At 47.4% G+C, this 17,474-nt stretch overlaps 1 protein-coding gene across 2 annotated transcripts in view; it reads right to left on the reverse strand.

The window, feature by feature from the left end:
* Positions 1-2,454: 2,454 nt before the first annotated feature.
* Smyd3 (SET and MYND domain containing 3) overlaps positions 2,455-17,474 on the reverse strand; it is a 567,702-nt gene continuing 552,682 nt past the window's right edge. For both annotated transcript variants that reach the window (XM_074048805.1, XM_074048803.1), the window contains one exon: positions 2,455-2,845. In XM_074048805.1, coding sequence (XP_073904906.1) covers positions 2,824-2,845 — 22 coding nt within the window. In that variant the 3' untranslated portion in view covers positions 2,455-2,823. The remainder of the gene's footprint in view (positions 2,846-17,474) is intronic.

Consider the following 17,474-nt stretch of genomic DNA (forward strand, 5'->3'; position numbering starts at 1 on the left):
TCTGAGGTTACCAGGTGTTTGGCGAGCAGACTCCAGCCTCCAGTCATCAGCTTCCTCTGCAGCAAAGTCAGGTTGACTCCCTCAGGCTGACATCTCTGTGTCACTGTGATGGTACCAGTCCTGTGGCCAAAGGACTTGCTGCTCCCTCCACCAGGGTCAGGGAGGGCTCCTGAACAGGGTTCTGGCCTCAGTCCCTATACTGTGTTTCCTAACTTGTAAAATAAGATGTGCATGGCAGCCTGCCATCTGAGGACACTTGCACCTGAGGGATCCAAGGGCTTCTGTCTCCACTAGAGTCTGGCCTATCTAAGAGACTACAATGCTCCCAGGGTTACTGAGCCACAAAAGCCTTTATTTATTTATTTTTGTTTTTTTGAGGGAAAGGATAAAGGTTTTGTATTTGTCTCACACAGAAAGGTAGAAAAGTAGGCCAAAGAAAAAAGGAAAAAAGAAAAATCATGTCTGATTTTTTTTTTCTCTTTTTGGTGGGACTGGGGTTTGAACTCAGGGCTTTGTGTTTGCAAAGCAGGCACTCTACTCAAGTCTGATTTCAGTGAGAGATGTAGAACTTGCCTACTGCAGGCTAATGGCCCTTCCTGCTCTGTCCAGAGACAGAACCACAGATCTGGGTAATTACAGAAGAAAAGCATCTAGCAAAAAGAATTCCATGCCCAAGGAGTTATGAGGTGCTCAAGAGAAAGATCTGAACAAAGATCAGCGAGATGCTGGAATATTCTTTCTCTGTTTACGTTAAGATTTCTTGTCTTTTTCTTGTAACACCTACAATGATTTCTTCCTGGAATTTAAGATGCAAATTCTTGTTTTGGATATATATATATTTGAAAACAAATAATGTACATAAACATCACTTATCACAAAGAGCAGTAACAATGTCTCAAAATTCAGATAGAGAAGTAATCTTGAACAAAAAGAAGAAAGCTGGAGGCAGCATATCTGACCTCAAGACAAACTACAGAGTCACAGTAAAGGAACAGCATGACAGAGGCAGGAAGACAGATACACGACCACTGGAACAGAGGAGATCCCAGAAGGAAACCCACACATCTACCGCCAACTCGTTCTGCTCAAAGTTGTGAAAGGACAGCCTCTTCAGTGCGTGGTGTCCACAGGCAGAACACAGAAACTTGACCTCTGTCTCTCACCCTGTCCAAAAACGAACTCAAATGGACCCAAGACCTAAGTGTAAGAGCTGGAACTAAAACTGCTGGAAGAGACATTCAGAGCCACGTCCATGCAGCAATGACATTCCTAGACACTGAGACAGACGGTGACTTTTAAAGACGGGGTATGGGGGGCTGAAAGTGTGGCTCAAGTGGCAGAGCACCAGCCTAGCAAGCACAAGGCTCTGAGTTCAAGCCCCCAGTACTTCCAAAAAAAAAAGCAAAACAAACAAAATAGCAGTTAAAGACGGGGTATGGGCAATGATTTTCCATGACCAAACTCAAAGGAGACAAGTGAAGATAGGCAAATGGGAGTATATCAAACTTAAAAACTTCTGCACAGCAAAGGAAACAATCAACAGTGAACAGAGGGACTACAGGAAGCGAGAATCTTTGCCAACTATTCATCTGACAAAGGACTAGTATCTGTAATATACAAGGAACACAAAAATTGTAACACAGAAACAATCTAATTACAAAATGGACAAGTGATCTGAAGAGGTATTTCTGAAAAGAAGACATGTGCACGGCCAGCAAATACATGTAAATACTTCATTAGTCCTTATCAAGCACTGAGAATCACAGCTAAGATAAGATTTTACCTCACCCCAATTGGAATGGCCTTTATCAAAAAGACCAAAAAATAAGAAGTGCTGACGAGTTGGTGGAGAAAAAGGAACTCACATAGACTGTGGGAATAGAATTAGTATGACTGTTTGAGATAACAGGCCCCTAAAAAACTGAAAATAGGCCTAGCAAGAGATCCGGGTATCCCACCTCTAGGCAGACCAAAGGAAATAAAGTCAACAAATCAAAACCATACTTGCCTCTCTGCACTTATTGTGAGGCCACTCACAATAGCCAGTAGGTGTAATCAATGGACAAATGGACAGAGAAAATGTGTGGACACGCAATGGAATATTATCCAGCCATAAAGATGAGTGAAATCCTGGCATTTACAGTACAATGGACAGAACTGGAGAATATTATGTTCAATGAAGTAAGCCAGACACAGAAAGACAAGCACTGCATATTCTCTCTCTTACGTGGAAGTCTGAGGCTGGATTTGATCACTCCATGCTGCGTATGTGTATTGAAATATCACACTGAACCCCACTAAGATGTACCATTAATAGACATTAAAAACAAATTAACAATAATTTAAAATTCCGTTTCTTGCCAAAATGGACCTTAAGTTTGTGTTTGGAAGTAAATGTGAAAATAGTGATTTCGACCCAATTATCTCAAAATAGATCCAAAGAGAAAGCTGAACTTATTTTGTTGTTTTTTAATAGGATTTTCTAACTTGAATTTTGAGATCTTAGACATCAGATTGCCAATGGGTAAGCAAAGGAGACAGTTACTAGACGGCCTTTCCGACTAAGTTTTTAGCATTTATTGTAATCGTGCTTCTCTACGACTAGCGATTCTTATGGTGGCAAACCACGTTTTAGCTACAGAAACAGAAAAGCGTTTTAACAGGGAGATTGACGCGGCCAACGGTGCAGTGTGACCTTGGTAAGGCATTCGAGACAGAAGCCACCTTTCCCTGCACTGCTTCCTCAGGACGCCCTGATGCTGGCGTCACATTCCTCCAGGAGCAGAATCAAATCTTCAATCAGGCTGTGCTCCCTGCCGTGTGTCACTCGCATAATATCGAAGGCCTAGAAGGGAAAGGAGAGATGACAGATCAGACCCCACTGTCGCTGAGGCCTCCCCACTCGCCATCTTTTCCCCACTGTGCCTGGGGCTGGTGGCCGGCAGGTGTGCAGGGCCAGCGGTCTCCACAGAGCTGGTGGCCATGTGCTTACTGGGCAGGGATGGAAGTGACAGGGTGCTGTTTGGTGTAGACTGGACGCTCAGGCCATGCTCCAGGCCTATGACCACCACTAAGCCTTGGGGACAGTTACAGTCACAGGTTTAGGTGAGAAGTCAGGAAGGTGATTAAATCACACATAGCAAGAACACGGCGCTGTCTCCCTTATAACAATGTTTGTTTTCCCCGCTGCCCTGGGTTCCCATCTCCGTGTGCCACGATTATTGTGTGCACACGCTCGTGTTCTTCCCACATCATATGACTTTGCAGCTCTGGTGTTTTGAGGACACGCCTCACTTTCCATGTTCAGCGTGACACTAAACCTCGCCAGTTCCACCTCCAGAGTATTGGCAAAATAGGGTGAGCTTGTGACCACTTTAGTAAGACGACAGTGGAAATAAGCTATTGACGTAAGAGGCCACGAAGCCTCTGCCTTGTTCACTAGCGTTTGCTCTTGGCCTCCATGCTGTGTGTTGGCCTCCATGCTGTGAGGAAGCCCAGCCACATGCAGAGGCCACTCGTGGGGCTCTGGCCAACAATCCCTGCCGAGCCCGTCTAAGGAGCCTCAGCCACGGCACCAGGCACATGCCTGGAAAAGCCTCCAGGAGGTTCCAGCACCCAGGCAACCCACAGGCAGTGTCCTCCTAGATGAAACGCCAGCATTGCAGAAACACGGAAAGCCAGGCTGCTGAGCTTGGCTCCATTTCTGACCTGCAGATTCCGTGAACAGAGTTTCGTTGTCGTTACTCCATTGGGTTTTGGTTGGTTTGTTATGAAGTGAGGAAGAGCAAGGACACCCTCAGAAATAGTCCTGCAATAAGTAAGTTAGAGATAAACTTTGCCTCAATGGGGTGTGGGTGTAGGGACGAGGGACAGCTCCAGAGACACTGTAGTCACTACAAGTGAGCCCTGCAGACCTGTGACCCGTGATGGGCACAGCAGTACCAACCAGAGAGCATCAGCCACACCTGTGCCCACAGCCTGCCCTGACCTCCTGGGACTGCTCTCTGGGGGCCAGGCCCCGGCCCAGGGTTCAGAGCGAGGAGCACAGTAACCTCCAACAGATGACAGCAACCATCCATGACTCAACGTCAATTTAGAGTCGGCATAAGTACCGTCTTAACAGTTATGTATAACTCCTGTACATTCACAGACCAATGTATGATAAACTAGACCACTTTCAGTTTTTTCTCATGGTGTGATGGATCTTCCAGCCTATAACTTTTGGTTTTTGGGTTTTTGGTTTTGTTTTTGCCTTTGCCAAATGTTTGTTTAAGATAACTTCCTAGGGGTGGAAGCCGTCACAATTTAGAGGCTGGAAGGCATCTTGCAGGTCACAGAGTGGGACCTCTCTACTCCCACCTTGTGAGACCCTCATTTCCTCAGAGGGGAATGGCTGGGCCCAGGAGAAGGAAGCATTTGGGTGGGTGGGTGCTTTCTGCTGTGGTTTTGTGTTTGATTTTTTTTTGCCTCTTTAGACTTCAAGAAAGGAAAACAAGCAGATGTGTGTGAGTGTGGGGGTACAGTTAGCTGCTGGGGAGCAGGGGAAGGGAAGGCAGGCCCCAGGACTTGCAGGGCTGTGACCGGCTGGCAGTCAGCCCACAGAGGAGGATTGCTTTCCTATGAACCTGACTGGTTCTGCCCTCAGGAACACGGTATCTGCAAACAAGTCCTGAGGCAGGGGTGTCTGGGACCTGCCCCTATCTTGCAGGCAGCCAAGCTCTGGGAGGACCCTCTGGGCAGAAGATTAAAAACAAATGCTGCTTCGGGTCCTCTGCTGCTCTGGACATTCCAAGGTCAGAGGCAGAGACCAGTGTGACATCAAGATCCTTCATGGAAACTTCTTGTACTTGACAGCTGCCTCTTCTTTCCTTCTGCTCAACAGAGGCAGATGTGCCAGTGATCTACAAAGGAAGTACTGGGGGAAGGGGGGAGCTCTTTGCAGAGAGCTCTCCTCTGCCCTGAGAAAGGCTCACTGACCTGTAAGGGCCGCCTGCCTTCCCCGCTGGGTGTCCAGCCATGGGGCCTGACATACTCAGAGCTCCCAAGCCCTGCCTCCTTATCTCCTGCCTCCATTTCCCCAGGCTCTCCTCCTCTGGGAGGAGTCCACGCACACGTGAAACCACAAAGGTGTCTGGAGTCACCCTGACTGTAAGGTAACCTGCATGTTTCTGGCCTCTTTCCGGGTCTGATCTTCCTTCCTCTCCTTTCCAGGCCTAAGTTTCACATTCTCCCCCCTCCTGCCTCTAAGAATAAAGCTTGTTTTCACTGACACTGCTAGGAGTCTTTCTGTGTGCCAAGGGGCAGCAGGGCAAGTGCCTGCGCACCAGCAGGTTGGCGAGGGGTCCACTGCCACCCGATTGGTCATCGAGAACCAGGCCTCCTGGATGCAGCTCTGAGACAGTCAAGGGCCAAAACGCTGCTGGCGAATGCATGTGACAGTGCTGGGAGCAGAGACTGCAGGCAGCCCGGGCCAGCACTGGGGTTGGGGACTCACCAAGGTGGCCAGAGATAGAGGAACTAGGCATTGGTGGTGAATGGGGGGTGGGGGGGCCGGGCACTAATTTGAAGAGGATGGAAAAAATCCAACATCATTTGTCTAGAAACTCAAACTTAAACCAGATAGGCTTATGACAAAAACTTATTATGATTCTGAGTGACGGGCAGATGTAGAAGAGACAGGAGAGAACGAAGCAGTTTAGTAACATGTGACAGATGACTTGTGCGAGGATGGTTGAGCCATGGACACACTTGATGGGAGGAGGTTGCAACTCAGACCTGATGGACGACACTGGGCCCTGGTCCTGGGCATCACCCAGGCTGAGAAGCAAACTGAAGCAAACAGGTCCCGGTGATGTAAGAAGAGGTGTCCAGGATACCTCTTCAGCCCAGCAAAAAACAGGAGAGTTTCCTTCCCCCAAAATTAAGTTACACTGAGTCCCTGAGAAACCAGAGCCACTGTCCGAGCCATTCAGCCGCTCCCTTCTCCCAGCACCTGGGAAACACCACACACGCACACGCACATGCACACACACGCACACACGCCAGAGAGGACGCTTGCAGTTTAATTTCCTACAGCAGTGGATAAAACAGATTAAGGAAATAAAGTCGAGCCAGCTCGTGTTGGGGAAAGCTTATCTCTTTCCACTAAATTTTATTTTTTAATGGTAGCATTTTAAAAGGATCCTGAACCTAATCTTTCATGGAGGACTCATTTGTAGCCTCCAAAGTGTGGGGGTGCTGCACCCACGTGCAGATTCTAACTGTCACGTAGGAAATGGCAGCAGAGATTGTGTGCCAAACGACAGCACATGGTTCACCGAGGAATAAAGAAAGGGTCCCCGAACTGATTTCAATCTCATCACATCTTTTAGAAGTAATTTTAGGACTGTGGTCATATATTAAATAAAATGAATTATGATTTCAAGTTGGAAACAATATAGCTTTCATATTAATTTTTAATACAAATATATTAAGCTTATCAAGGATCTCATAAACCTTTCTATTGAGAGCCCGAGGAGTTTAATAAATGACGCCCCAGCGCGATTGAGATACGGATGTAAAATCTGAGAGGAGAGAAATGAATGCGTGGTAAGAACCCTGGAATCGGATCACAGCAGGGAAATAAGGAGGCGAGTTTCTTACCATGCCCAGCTCAGATGGAAGACGTGCACAGGTGGGGAAGGGCTGGGGGCGTGCGAGGCAGGGGCGTCAGAAGCGCAAGCTGCCTGCGTCAAGAGGCTGCAAAGCCACAAACAGCTCTCTGCAACAGACAGCAGAATCCCCCAAGCCTCCGATCTGAGCTCACAGTGCCCTGTGGACGCCATGCCACCCTGCACGGGAACAACCAATTCTCTAAGTGGAGATTCCATGGAGGGGTTTGCCCTCTGGGCAGGCAGGATCTCTTTGGAGAAAACACTAGTCCATTCATTCACACAGTGTTGGGTGTTGTCCAAGCAGCTACTAAGAGTAAGGCTTGGCCCTTGCTTTGGAAGGATCTCTGGCCCTTCAGAGAGACAGTCTCACCACTAAATTGTCACAGCAAACAATGACTATTAAAAAGAAATGCACAGTGGGCCACCAAGGAAAACCTCAGGAGGGCTTACAGAGGTGACCAGCTCAGGTTGGTGCTTGCCAGTTTCAGTAACTATTCCACAAAAAGAGCTCCTGCTGTGCCGTTGTGTTTGGTTAATCCATTTATCCCATAAATACTTGTTACACCAGAGAGCCCTGGAGAAGTCCTATCTCCTCTCCGAGCCAGGTTTCCTCAACTAAATGAAGATCCTGGACCAGATAAACTGGAATGGCAACACATGTGCCAGGGCTGTATGGTGTGGAGCACACATACAAGGCCAGGAAGAGGAGATCTGGGTTTATTTCCAAGTACTGCTACTGATTTTTAATTTAATTCCACTGTGGTCAATTTACTTTATATGACTTTTACATTTATGAATCTTTTTACATGTACTGACTTCTCTCGTGGCCCATGAAATGGTCTACCATGGACTATGTTCTGTAGTCACTTGAAAAGAAAGCATTTTGCTGCTGCTGGGAGGAGAGTTCTATAAATGCCAATCAGATCCCATTGGCTGGTGGTGTTACTGTAAGGAAAGCAGTAACAGAGGTGACTCCATTTTGGATGAGAGAGGCACTTTAAAAGCAGACATCTGAAGAGGCGTGGCAAACAACGGGCTTCTCAGAGAAATAACAATCTCTTTACCAAAATAACAAGATGTAGCAGCACAATGTGGGTAGTAGACCCCAAGGCCAGGACAAGTTGTGCAGACTTTTCAAGGTCAAACTGACCAGACCTTCTTGGAATGCTCTGTTTGCTAAGGAGAGAGACAGGCAGGTGGCCGAGTTCAGCAAGAAGCTGGCTTGTTGCCAATCACAAATGTAGTTTCCAGGTAGAATAGTTGGAGCTAATCCAGCTAGTGTCCTGTACCATCTCCTGGACGTCAGCCATTGTTCAGCTCAGCTCTTTCACTAAGTCCCACCCATCAGGGAGCTTTGCTGTCCTTTCAATAAACTTTGTGCTTGCTTTACTCTTGACTCCTGGTGCAGCATCTTCAACCATTGTCTATGCCAGGACACGAACTTGGGATCAACGATCCAGTTTCATTACTGAATTTTCCTATATCCTTGATGATTTTCTATGTAGTTGTCTGTCAGCTGTGGATGGAGGGGTTTTGATGTCCGTAGCTATACTTGTGGTTCCCTCGACCGTCTCCTTTCAGATCTACCAGTTTTCATGCTGCTGTGTTTTTGAGACGGGGCTGCACTGTTCTTCTACCCCCACCTCCTGAGTGCAGTTCCGCCCGTTTGTTCCTGATGTTTTGTGGCTGCATGGCTTGGTGCACACACATTTGGTATTGCTATGCCTTCTTGGTAGACTGACCGCTTCCTCATTAGATAATGTCTTTTGTTTCTAGAAAACTTTTCTTGTCCTGATATTATATGATATTTGTATAGCAATTCCAGCTTTGTTTTGATAAATCATAAACTCAAGAGTTTATCACCCATATCTTTGCTCATTGTGTTCTTTATTCCTGATGCACCAAGACTTTTTCTTTTATCGTCTTCTTTTTCTTCTGTTTCCTGTGACAATTCTCAATTGTCTCTGGCAGAGACAAGTTCTTTCAGTTCTCCTTCATTTGAGAACATCCTGATTTCTCCTTATTCCCGAAGGATTTTTCTGCTGAATACAGATTTTTGGGTTAAGAGTTTTTTTTTTTTTTTGTACCTGAAAACTGTGCAGCTTTCTTTCATCTGGCCTCCACGTGTCTGATTAGAAAATCATGCTCACGTTGTCTCCTGTAGGTAAAGAGTCACTTCTCTCTTGCTGCTTGAGGATTTGTTTTGGATTTTAGTTGTGTCTGAGTAATGAGTCCTAATAAGAATGTCTTTGGGTTTAACTTGCTTGGGGTTCACTTAGCTTTTTGAATCTCTAGGTTTCTATCTTTTGCCAAATTTGGATCAATTTCCACCATTTTTTAAGATTCTTGTGGCAAAAAAAAAACCATTTTGAGTGTGCAGATTAGAGGTATCAAGTACATTCGTTATTGCTGTACCACCATTCCTACAATCCATATCCAATCCTTTCTCATCATGCACACCGAAACTTACTAAATGATGACCCCATCCTTGGCACCTCCAGGGCCCGGAGGACTCCTGATTACTTTCTGTCCCCGTGGATGTGACTATTCTGGGTATCTCATATAAGTGGAAACCTATGCCCTGGTCCTTCTCTGTCTGGCTCATTTCACATAGCATGACACCTTCCAGGTTCGTTACTGTGCAGCACAGGTCAGAATTTCATTCTTTATAAGGCTGAATAATAGTCCACTGCTTGTATGTAACACCCCATTCTGTGGGTGAAGTTTTTACTCTGCTGGCAGTGTTATTTGATGCACAAAAGATTTTAACTTTGATGAAGCCTACTATGTCTATTTTTTCATTTGCTGCCTATGTCTTTGGTGTCACAGTCAAGAAATCATTGTTAAATCCAATGTCATGAAATTGTCCCATGTTTTATTCTAAGAGTTTTGTAGTTTCAGCTCTTACGTTTAGGTCTTTGATCTGTTTTGAGTTACTTCCTGTACACAAGTGAGGTAAGGGTCCAGCTTCATTCTTCTGCACGTGGATGCGCCGTGTTCCTAACGCCAGCTGCTGACCACTGAGTGATCTTGGCATCCTCACTGGAAATCATTCTTCCACATAATAAGGAAGAATGATACATACATAAGGGCATATTTCTGGGCTCTTTATTGTATTCCATTGGTCCATGCATCCATCCTTAATGCTGGTACCGCCCTCTCTTGGTTAGTACAGCTTTGTAGTAAATTTTGAAATAAAGAATCGTGAGCCACCCAACTTTGTTCTTTAAAAAAAATTTATTTTTTGTCTATTCAGGGTCCCTTGAGTTTCCACATGAATTTTAGGATTAAGTTTTCTAGTTCTGAAGAAAATGTCATTAGATTTGATGGAGATGCAGTGAGTCTGTGGATCACTTTGGGCTTCTAATCCATGAATGCAGAATGCTCTCCTTCATTTCTTTCAGCAATGTTTTGCTGATTTTAGTTTATATGTTTCATCTCTTTGGTTAACTCTGAAGTATTTTATTCTGTTTGATGCTATTATAATTGTTTGGCCGGTGGGCAGCCACCCCATGGTGATCAAGGACTCTCTGCTCACTTTCCACTCCATCCCCTCCTTTCCTTCATGATTACCATGGCAACTCCTGCTGGCAGGCAATGGGTCCTGACCCATATTACCCTGAGCTCCTCTCCACCAAACCTCGACCTATCCCGATGCCCCATAATACCTTAAGCTCTTGACTTCACCCAGGATATAAAAACTGGGCTGCCATTTCTCTGGCGTGACTTTGGGGACGGTGAACCTCGCCCGAGAGCGCCCTCTCAATAAAGCCTGCTTAAAGCCTGCTTGCTTTATTATTTGGCTCCAATTTGGCCTTCCCATCAGCGTTGACCTAACATTTGGTGCCGAAACCCGGGAGGAAGCGAGCCTCACCCGACTCCAGGCAGTTGGGCCCTGGCTTGAGGCCCTTCCTCCTCTCCGATCGACACTCCGGCTCCGGCTTGGGTGAGTCTCCTCCCCGTTTTGTTCCTCCTCGGGCCCCTGTCCTAGTCACGTTTTGTTCCTCCTCGGGCCCCTGTCCTAGTCGCGGCAGCCGCGCCAGGATCAGCCCCTCCGCTTCTCCTCGCACCTGGGCATTCGGAGAGACGTCTCCCCTGTCCAGGCTGCCTCCTCCAAACCGGGTCTCCTCTTCCAGTGAGGGACGCTTCTTTAAAGGTTGAGACTCTCCGACAATTCGGGGATGGGGTCCTCCCAATCCAAGCCGGACTCAGGGACTGCCTTGTCCTGTCTCGTCTCAAACTTCAAAATTTGGGACTCTCTCCAGACCTCCACCGCAAGCAGCTCATTTTCTACTGCACCATGGCATGGCCACAATACACCTTAAACAACAACTCAAAATGGCCTCCACAGGGCACTTTTGATTTTAATATCCTCACTGATCTTGACAATTTTTTGCCGTCAAACCCACAGATGGTCTGAGGTCCCATATACACAGGCCTTCTGGGAACTGCGCTCTCGCCCCTCTCTGTGCCTCCAATGTTCCCCTTACCAGATCCTTCTAACACCCAATTCTTCTGGGTCCCCTCCCCCATACCCCAACCCTTCTCCTTTATCTGAATCTACTGAATTCCTTGCCCCTTCCCCACCACCAACCACAGCCACCCTCATTGTCACATCCAGCTTTCCCTTGCCCTCCTCCTCCTTTGGCCTTGCCTCCCACACCCTCTGCTCCACCTACTCCCTGCCCTCCTACATCCCCAATAGCCTCCTACACTCGCTCACACCGCCCTTCCCCACCCCCTCTCCTTTGTCCTCTCCAAGAGGTGAGAACATGTCCATGTCCAAGTCCATGTTCCTTTCTCTTCTCGTCAATGACCTTCTGGAAGCTGTCATTACTGTACTCCATTACCAGGCAGAGGAACAGAGAGGACATCTGGCAGGACATAAGGCCCCTAAGCCAGCTACCCAAAGCCCAGGTCTGGGTACTGTACAGGGTCACTGGCTCCAGGGCCCCTCCACATGGCTGTCATCCTCAGTGATTATGGGAACAGAGCACTACAGGCTAGGGGCTCCTGTCTCTCCTCCACACCCAGGCTCCTCCACGCCAGCCTCAGTCCACACCCAACTCATTGGACTTGCCAAAAGCTGCAGTTGCCCTGGCCACTGCACATGTGGACCCCTGTGCTGGGGTAACAGCTCCTCTTACAGGGCTCAGTGGAGAGCACTCCCTTCAGGAGCCTGCCCGGCCAGGTCCCAGCACATCACCAGGAAATATTTGGGATGCACGCAGGAAGGGCCACTCTCCGAGGCTTCCTCAAAACCCAGCACTCAGGGAGAGAACATGTATAAGGGAAACCCTCTGCCCCATGCAGCCCTGGGTTGTCAGCCCAGGCGGGGACACTGACGTAGAGATGTGCCAAAGACCTACACAGTGGAGGCCTTGAAGGACTGAAGGACAGACTGCGGGAAGTCCCAAAAGGGCGATAAGTGGTCAAGGAGACACTTCTCCTCCCTAAGAAATGCCTGTTTGCATCTGAAAGGCATCTCCACCCTCAGGCAATGCAAATAGGCTATAAAACCCCACTCCCCACCCTGGCCCACGGGATCACCGGTTTCCGGGTCCCCCTGCATTCTCAATATGCAGTCTTTCTCTTCTCTTTTCTCCAATTAAATTCTCTGCAAATAAAATCTTTCCGACCTCTGCTGTTGGAGTCTGCCTGTGCTTTCATTCTCAGAGCAGGCTCAAGAACCCTGAGCATCTGAAATTCCTGCACGTGTCATCCGTGCATCAGCCTCACAGCCTCCTGACCCTTTTTCTTAACCGCCTCCAGGAGGCCCTCACCCAATATACCCAATTAGACCCTACCTCCCCTGCTGGGGCACCAATCCTGGCTGGACATTTTATATCCCAGTCCGCACCAGATATTAGAACTAAACTAAAAAAGGCTGAAAATGGCCCTCAAACCCCTATACAGAATCTGATGAAAATGGCATTTAAAGTTTTAATGCCCAAAAAGAGGCAGCAAAATCAACCCACCAAAAAACACCTCCAACAAAAGGTGGCCCTCCAAACCCAAGCCTTGGTGGCAGCCCTGTGGCCGGCTGGATTACAGCCCCGAGTCAAAGGAGGAACCCGAAACCTCCCATCAGCCCCTCTGGGGGCCTGCTTCAAACGTGGCAAAAAAAGCCATTGGGCTCGCCAGTGCCCCAACCCGAGACCTCCAACTAAACTCTGCCCAAAATACAAACAGGTGGGTCACTGGGGATCAGACTGTCCTGGACAGGGCTTACCCCCTACGGCTCCTCGTGGAGGGCCAGCCCCACCAGCTATCCAGATCCCTGACTTTCTTGGACTGGCAGAAGATTGACAACGCCTTGACTTGGGGACCCCAATCACCCTCGCCGAGCCCAGGGTCATACTCCAGGTAGTGGGTAAGTCCATCTCCTTCCTCTTGGACATGGGGACTACCTATTCTCTGCAGCCTGCCCACTCGGGTTTAACAGTTCCTTCATCAGTCTCTGTTATGGGAATTGACAGCTTTCCCTTCTCCCATACAAAACTCTGCCCCTTCCTTGCTCTGCTAGAGGTATTTTTCCACACTCTTTCCTTATCATCCCATCCTGCCCTGCCCCACTTCTAGGTCGAGATATTGTAACAAAGCTTGGGGCCTCCATAACCATCCCTCCCCACCTACCAGAACCTCTAGCTTCCCACTCACTCCTTCTGGCCTCTGCCAGCCACCTAACCCCTTTGCCTCCTAAACCTGCTCCGCCCACCCTTCCTCTTCCAGTCAACCCCATTGTCTGGGACATCTCAGTCCTGGTTGTGGCTACACACCACTCACCCATCCACATTTCTCTTATGGACCCTAACCAATATCCCTGTAGACCCCAATTTCCTATTTCAGAAACCCAGTACACTTCTACAATATGTCGATGACCTCCTTCTGTGCTCCCCCTTCCAGCAGGACTCTGAAACGGGAACAGCCAACCTCCTTAACTTTCTAGCCTCTAAGGGATACTGGGTCTCCCCAGCCAAGGCCCTTCTCTCCTTCCTGGAACCCTTGTTTCACCCCAGGGGCCTCCAATCCACCATCCATCGGGTCCAGGAGGCCTGCTCTGTTTGCTGTCAAGCAAACCCCCATGGCAGACTCCATCTCCGCCAATCCCTCCACAACTCCATGGTAGCCAGCCTGGTAAAGATTGGCAGATCGATTTCACTCATATGCCAATTAACTCGGGTAATGTTCAACCAGATGATGCTCCAGGATTCATGACTACCAGCTCCTCCCCATGGGGTCCGGCTGTACCGGTCAAGTGGCCCAAAACATCCCTAGCCCCTAACTTCGCCCCCTTTCAGCAGGAAGTAGCCAGAACCGATTCTGCACCCCTATACCAAAGAGTCTGGGATGTTTGGCCGGTGGGCAGCCACCCCATGGTGATCAGGGACTCTCTGCTCACTTTCCACTCCATCCCCTCCTTCCCTTCATGATTACCATGGCAACTCCTGCCGGCAGGCAATGGGTCCTGACCCATATTACCCCGAGCTCCTCCCCACCAAACCTCGACCTATCCCGATGCCCCATAATACCTTAAGCTCTTGACTTCACCCAGGATATAAAAACTGGGCTGCCATTTCTCCGGCGTGACTTCTCCGGCCCTGCTCTTTGGGGATGGTGAACCTCGCCCGAGAGCGCCCTCTCAATAAAGCCTGCTTAAAGCCTGCTTGCTTTATTATTTGGCTCCAATTTGGCCTTCCCATCAGCGTCGACCTAACAATGATTTTCTTAATTTCTTTTTTGAATTATCCCTTAGTTGTATGTAGAAAAACGACTGATTTTTGCATATTGATTTTGTATCCTGCTATTTTGCTAATACATTTCTTAGTTCTAGAAGGGTTTTCTTGGTGTGTATATGTGTTTTCTACATGTAAAATCATGTCATCTGTGAACAGAGATAATGTTATTTTCTCCTTTTCAACTTGGATATTTCTGTCATCATTTTTTTCAAGTACTTTTTCTACCCACCTATTTCTCTTTTCCTTTTGGGACTACAATGGTAGCTCTCTAGTTACTGGTTCACAGGTCCCTGGGACTTTGTTAAATTTTACATATTTCAGTCCTTCCCCATTTTTCAGATTGAGTAGTTTGTATTATTCTATTTTTGAGTTTACCAATGAATTCCTCTGTGACCTCTGTTCTGTTGTCACACTCTATTGTATTTATTTTAGTTATGCATTTCCTGGTTCTTAAATTCCTATCTGCTGCTATTTTACATCTTCTGTTTCTTTACTGAGACTTTCTATATTTTTTTCATTTTTTGAGGGTATTTATAGGTACTTATTGAAGCATTTTTGAATGGCTCTTCTTAAATTGTCAGGTAATTTTAACATCTCTGTCATCAATAGAGGAGCTTGCCTCTATTGATTGCTTTTTTGTTTTTTCATCAAGATTGGGATGTTTCTGGCTCTTGGTATGAGTGAATTCAATTGAAATGTGATCCTTTTGAGTATTCTGTTACGAGATTCTGAATCGTATCCAAAACAGGTTTTAGCTGGCTCTCTCTGACCTCACTCCAGCAGGAGAATAGGGGGGATGACAACTTGCTTAGTATCAGGTGGAGGTGAAAGTCCAGGCTCCCACATCAACTTATGGTATTGCTTATAATTCCTAATAGGGACGTTTCTTTATTTCCTTTAAGATGGCTTAATCACTATCTTGCATTTTGTCCACCATTTTCTTCCTTATGAGCTCTCTCTCTCTCTCATTCAGAAGCACACTCCTGAAACTGAACTAATATTTCTTATTTGAAGGTCAGAAGGTGGCTATTGTGGTATATTGTCTCTCTTACTTCCTGATTCTTCCTCCCTCTCTCCACCTTCCCACATGTTGAAGTGAGGTGTTGTATGTTGAGGGGAAGCATGGATGTTTAAAGAGCCCATGGAAAAAGCTTCAGAGGGCTTCCAAAGCTTCCTTCCCCACTCAACACAAATAATTGTGTACATGTGCATTTTTCTCTGGGGAGTGAGTGGTTCTCATTGGACTCCTAAATAAGACCATGATCAGGAGTTAGGAATCCCTGAAGCCAATTAAGAGATGGGCAAATCGAACTGTATGCTGCAATTAGGCACTGCGGGAGTGGGGCTGGAAATTGGGGTGCGGACTGGAGCAGATAGAGACCAGCATGGTTGTGCTTTGAGCTCTCTGTGGTGAGAGGGAATAGCAGACAAATGTGCACCACAGAAAGAGCAGCTTCTGGGCCTGTACTCCCTGTTCAGATGTAGGAAAAGGCAAACAAAACAAAAAAGGGAAAAACCAGCATTTTGCAAGGAGTTTGAACCTGGATTTTAAGAACCAACTGATACCGAGGAGAAACAATGTGTATGACCTGACTTCCACAGGCTAAGCACCAGCAAAGCAGCTGGGCTGGGGCCAGAGTGAGGAGCCTGTAGCACATAGAGCTTACAGAGAGGAAATATGCCTGCTGAAGTGACAGCCCAGGTGGGGCCAGTTGTCCTAGATAGTCAAGAATCAAATTAATGGCAAACAAAATCCCTCTAAGAAACATATGGAAAGAAATGAAAGCAGACTAGAGAGAAGAGGAAGCAGGAGGAGAGCACTATGAAGGAACCCAGGACTATCCTGTGGCAGCAACCAATAGAATCTCTGCAGAGCCCAGTGAACACAGAAACCCAAACCAAATCAAGGCAGTCTAAGTGGATTCCCGTCCTGCAGAAGACTGGCTCCTAATTGAATTTGTAACAGATTTCTGTTTCTGAAGCTTCTCTGATTTTGTTCCTTGCTCAGGCTCTGAAAACCTCTCCAAGCTATTTCATCCCACTATCTCCAGGGTTTCTAAGAAAAGAAAGAGCACCCAGGGGTGCCCACTGACAGGGCCCCATGGCTTTAATGGCAAAGAATATACTCTCTCTTCTCCCTGGGTTGTCTGAGTTCCCAGGAAGCTCAGGAGAGAGGCTTTCTGCAGGGACAACCCGACAGTCCGTGCCTTTGGAGGGATGGGTATGTTCAGGTCATCCCTCTATTCTGCTAGCAGAGGCTCAGCAAAGGTCATGACAAAGTCAAGTCCATTAGCTTCTACAGCTCAAAGAACAGGGCCAGGAGGGGCTCTGAAAGTCCTCTATTCTTTTAGAAATCCATCCATGCAAACCTGGATTTAACAGAACTTTGTGCTTGGGGCATGTCTGTGTTCAGAGGTCCCAGGAGGTAGAAAAGGTTCAATGGTCTTTCCCTGTGGAAACAACACACCCACGTGAACAATGTCATTGTGTGTCAGGAGAACCAGGGCATAACCCTGAACTACACACAGATGCTAAAGGGACCAGCCAGCGGGAGAGTGATAAGAAATGACGTCCTATCACAGTAACACTCCTCCACGGTCTCCAAGCGCTAGAGACTGGCTAGACACCCCCAGTGCCCTCATTCACAGAACAATATCACATTCACAGAGACTCAGCATTTCACTTCAAGTCACACACACACACAAAGATGAACCTGGAACGTAATGTGGGCGTCCAACTCGAACGCCAAGCCCCATGATACTTTGCCATCTTCCACGGTACCCTTGTCTGGGCTGATCATCAGATTGTGGCCAGAGACTCCAGGACTTGTCTAGAGTCAAACAGGAAGTTTTGGGGTAGGTTACACTTGAAGCTCAGGCCTCATAACAGCAATCCTCTATCACTCCCACAACACCTTTCATTCGGCAGTTATCAGGGTCCATGCTTGTATTTATCTCAGAGAACACTAAGATGATTCCTGAGGGAAGCTTCTGGAAGAGGTGAGGCAACCTCAGGAGATGGACACAAGGACCATGGAGGATAGAACTGGGCATGAGAGGCATCAAGGGCAACAGGAAGGCCA

The sequence above is a fragment of the Castor canadensis genome, chromosome 11 (genome assembly GCF_047511655.1).
Source record: "Castor canadensis chromosome 11, mCasCan1.hap1v2, whole genome shotgun sequence".
In the NCBI taxonomy this organism is placed as follows: Eukaryota; Metazoa; Chordata; class Mammalia; order Rodentia; family Castoridae; genus Castor; species Castor canadensis.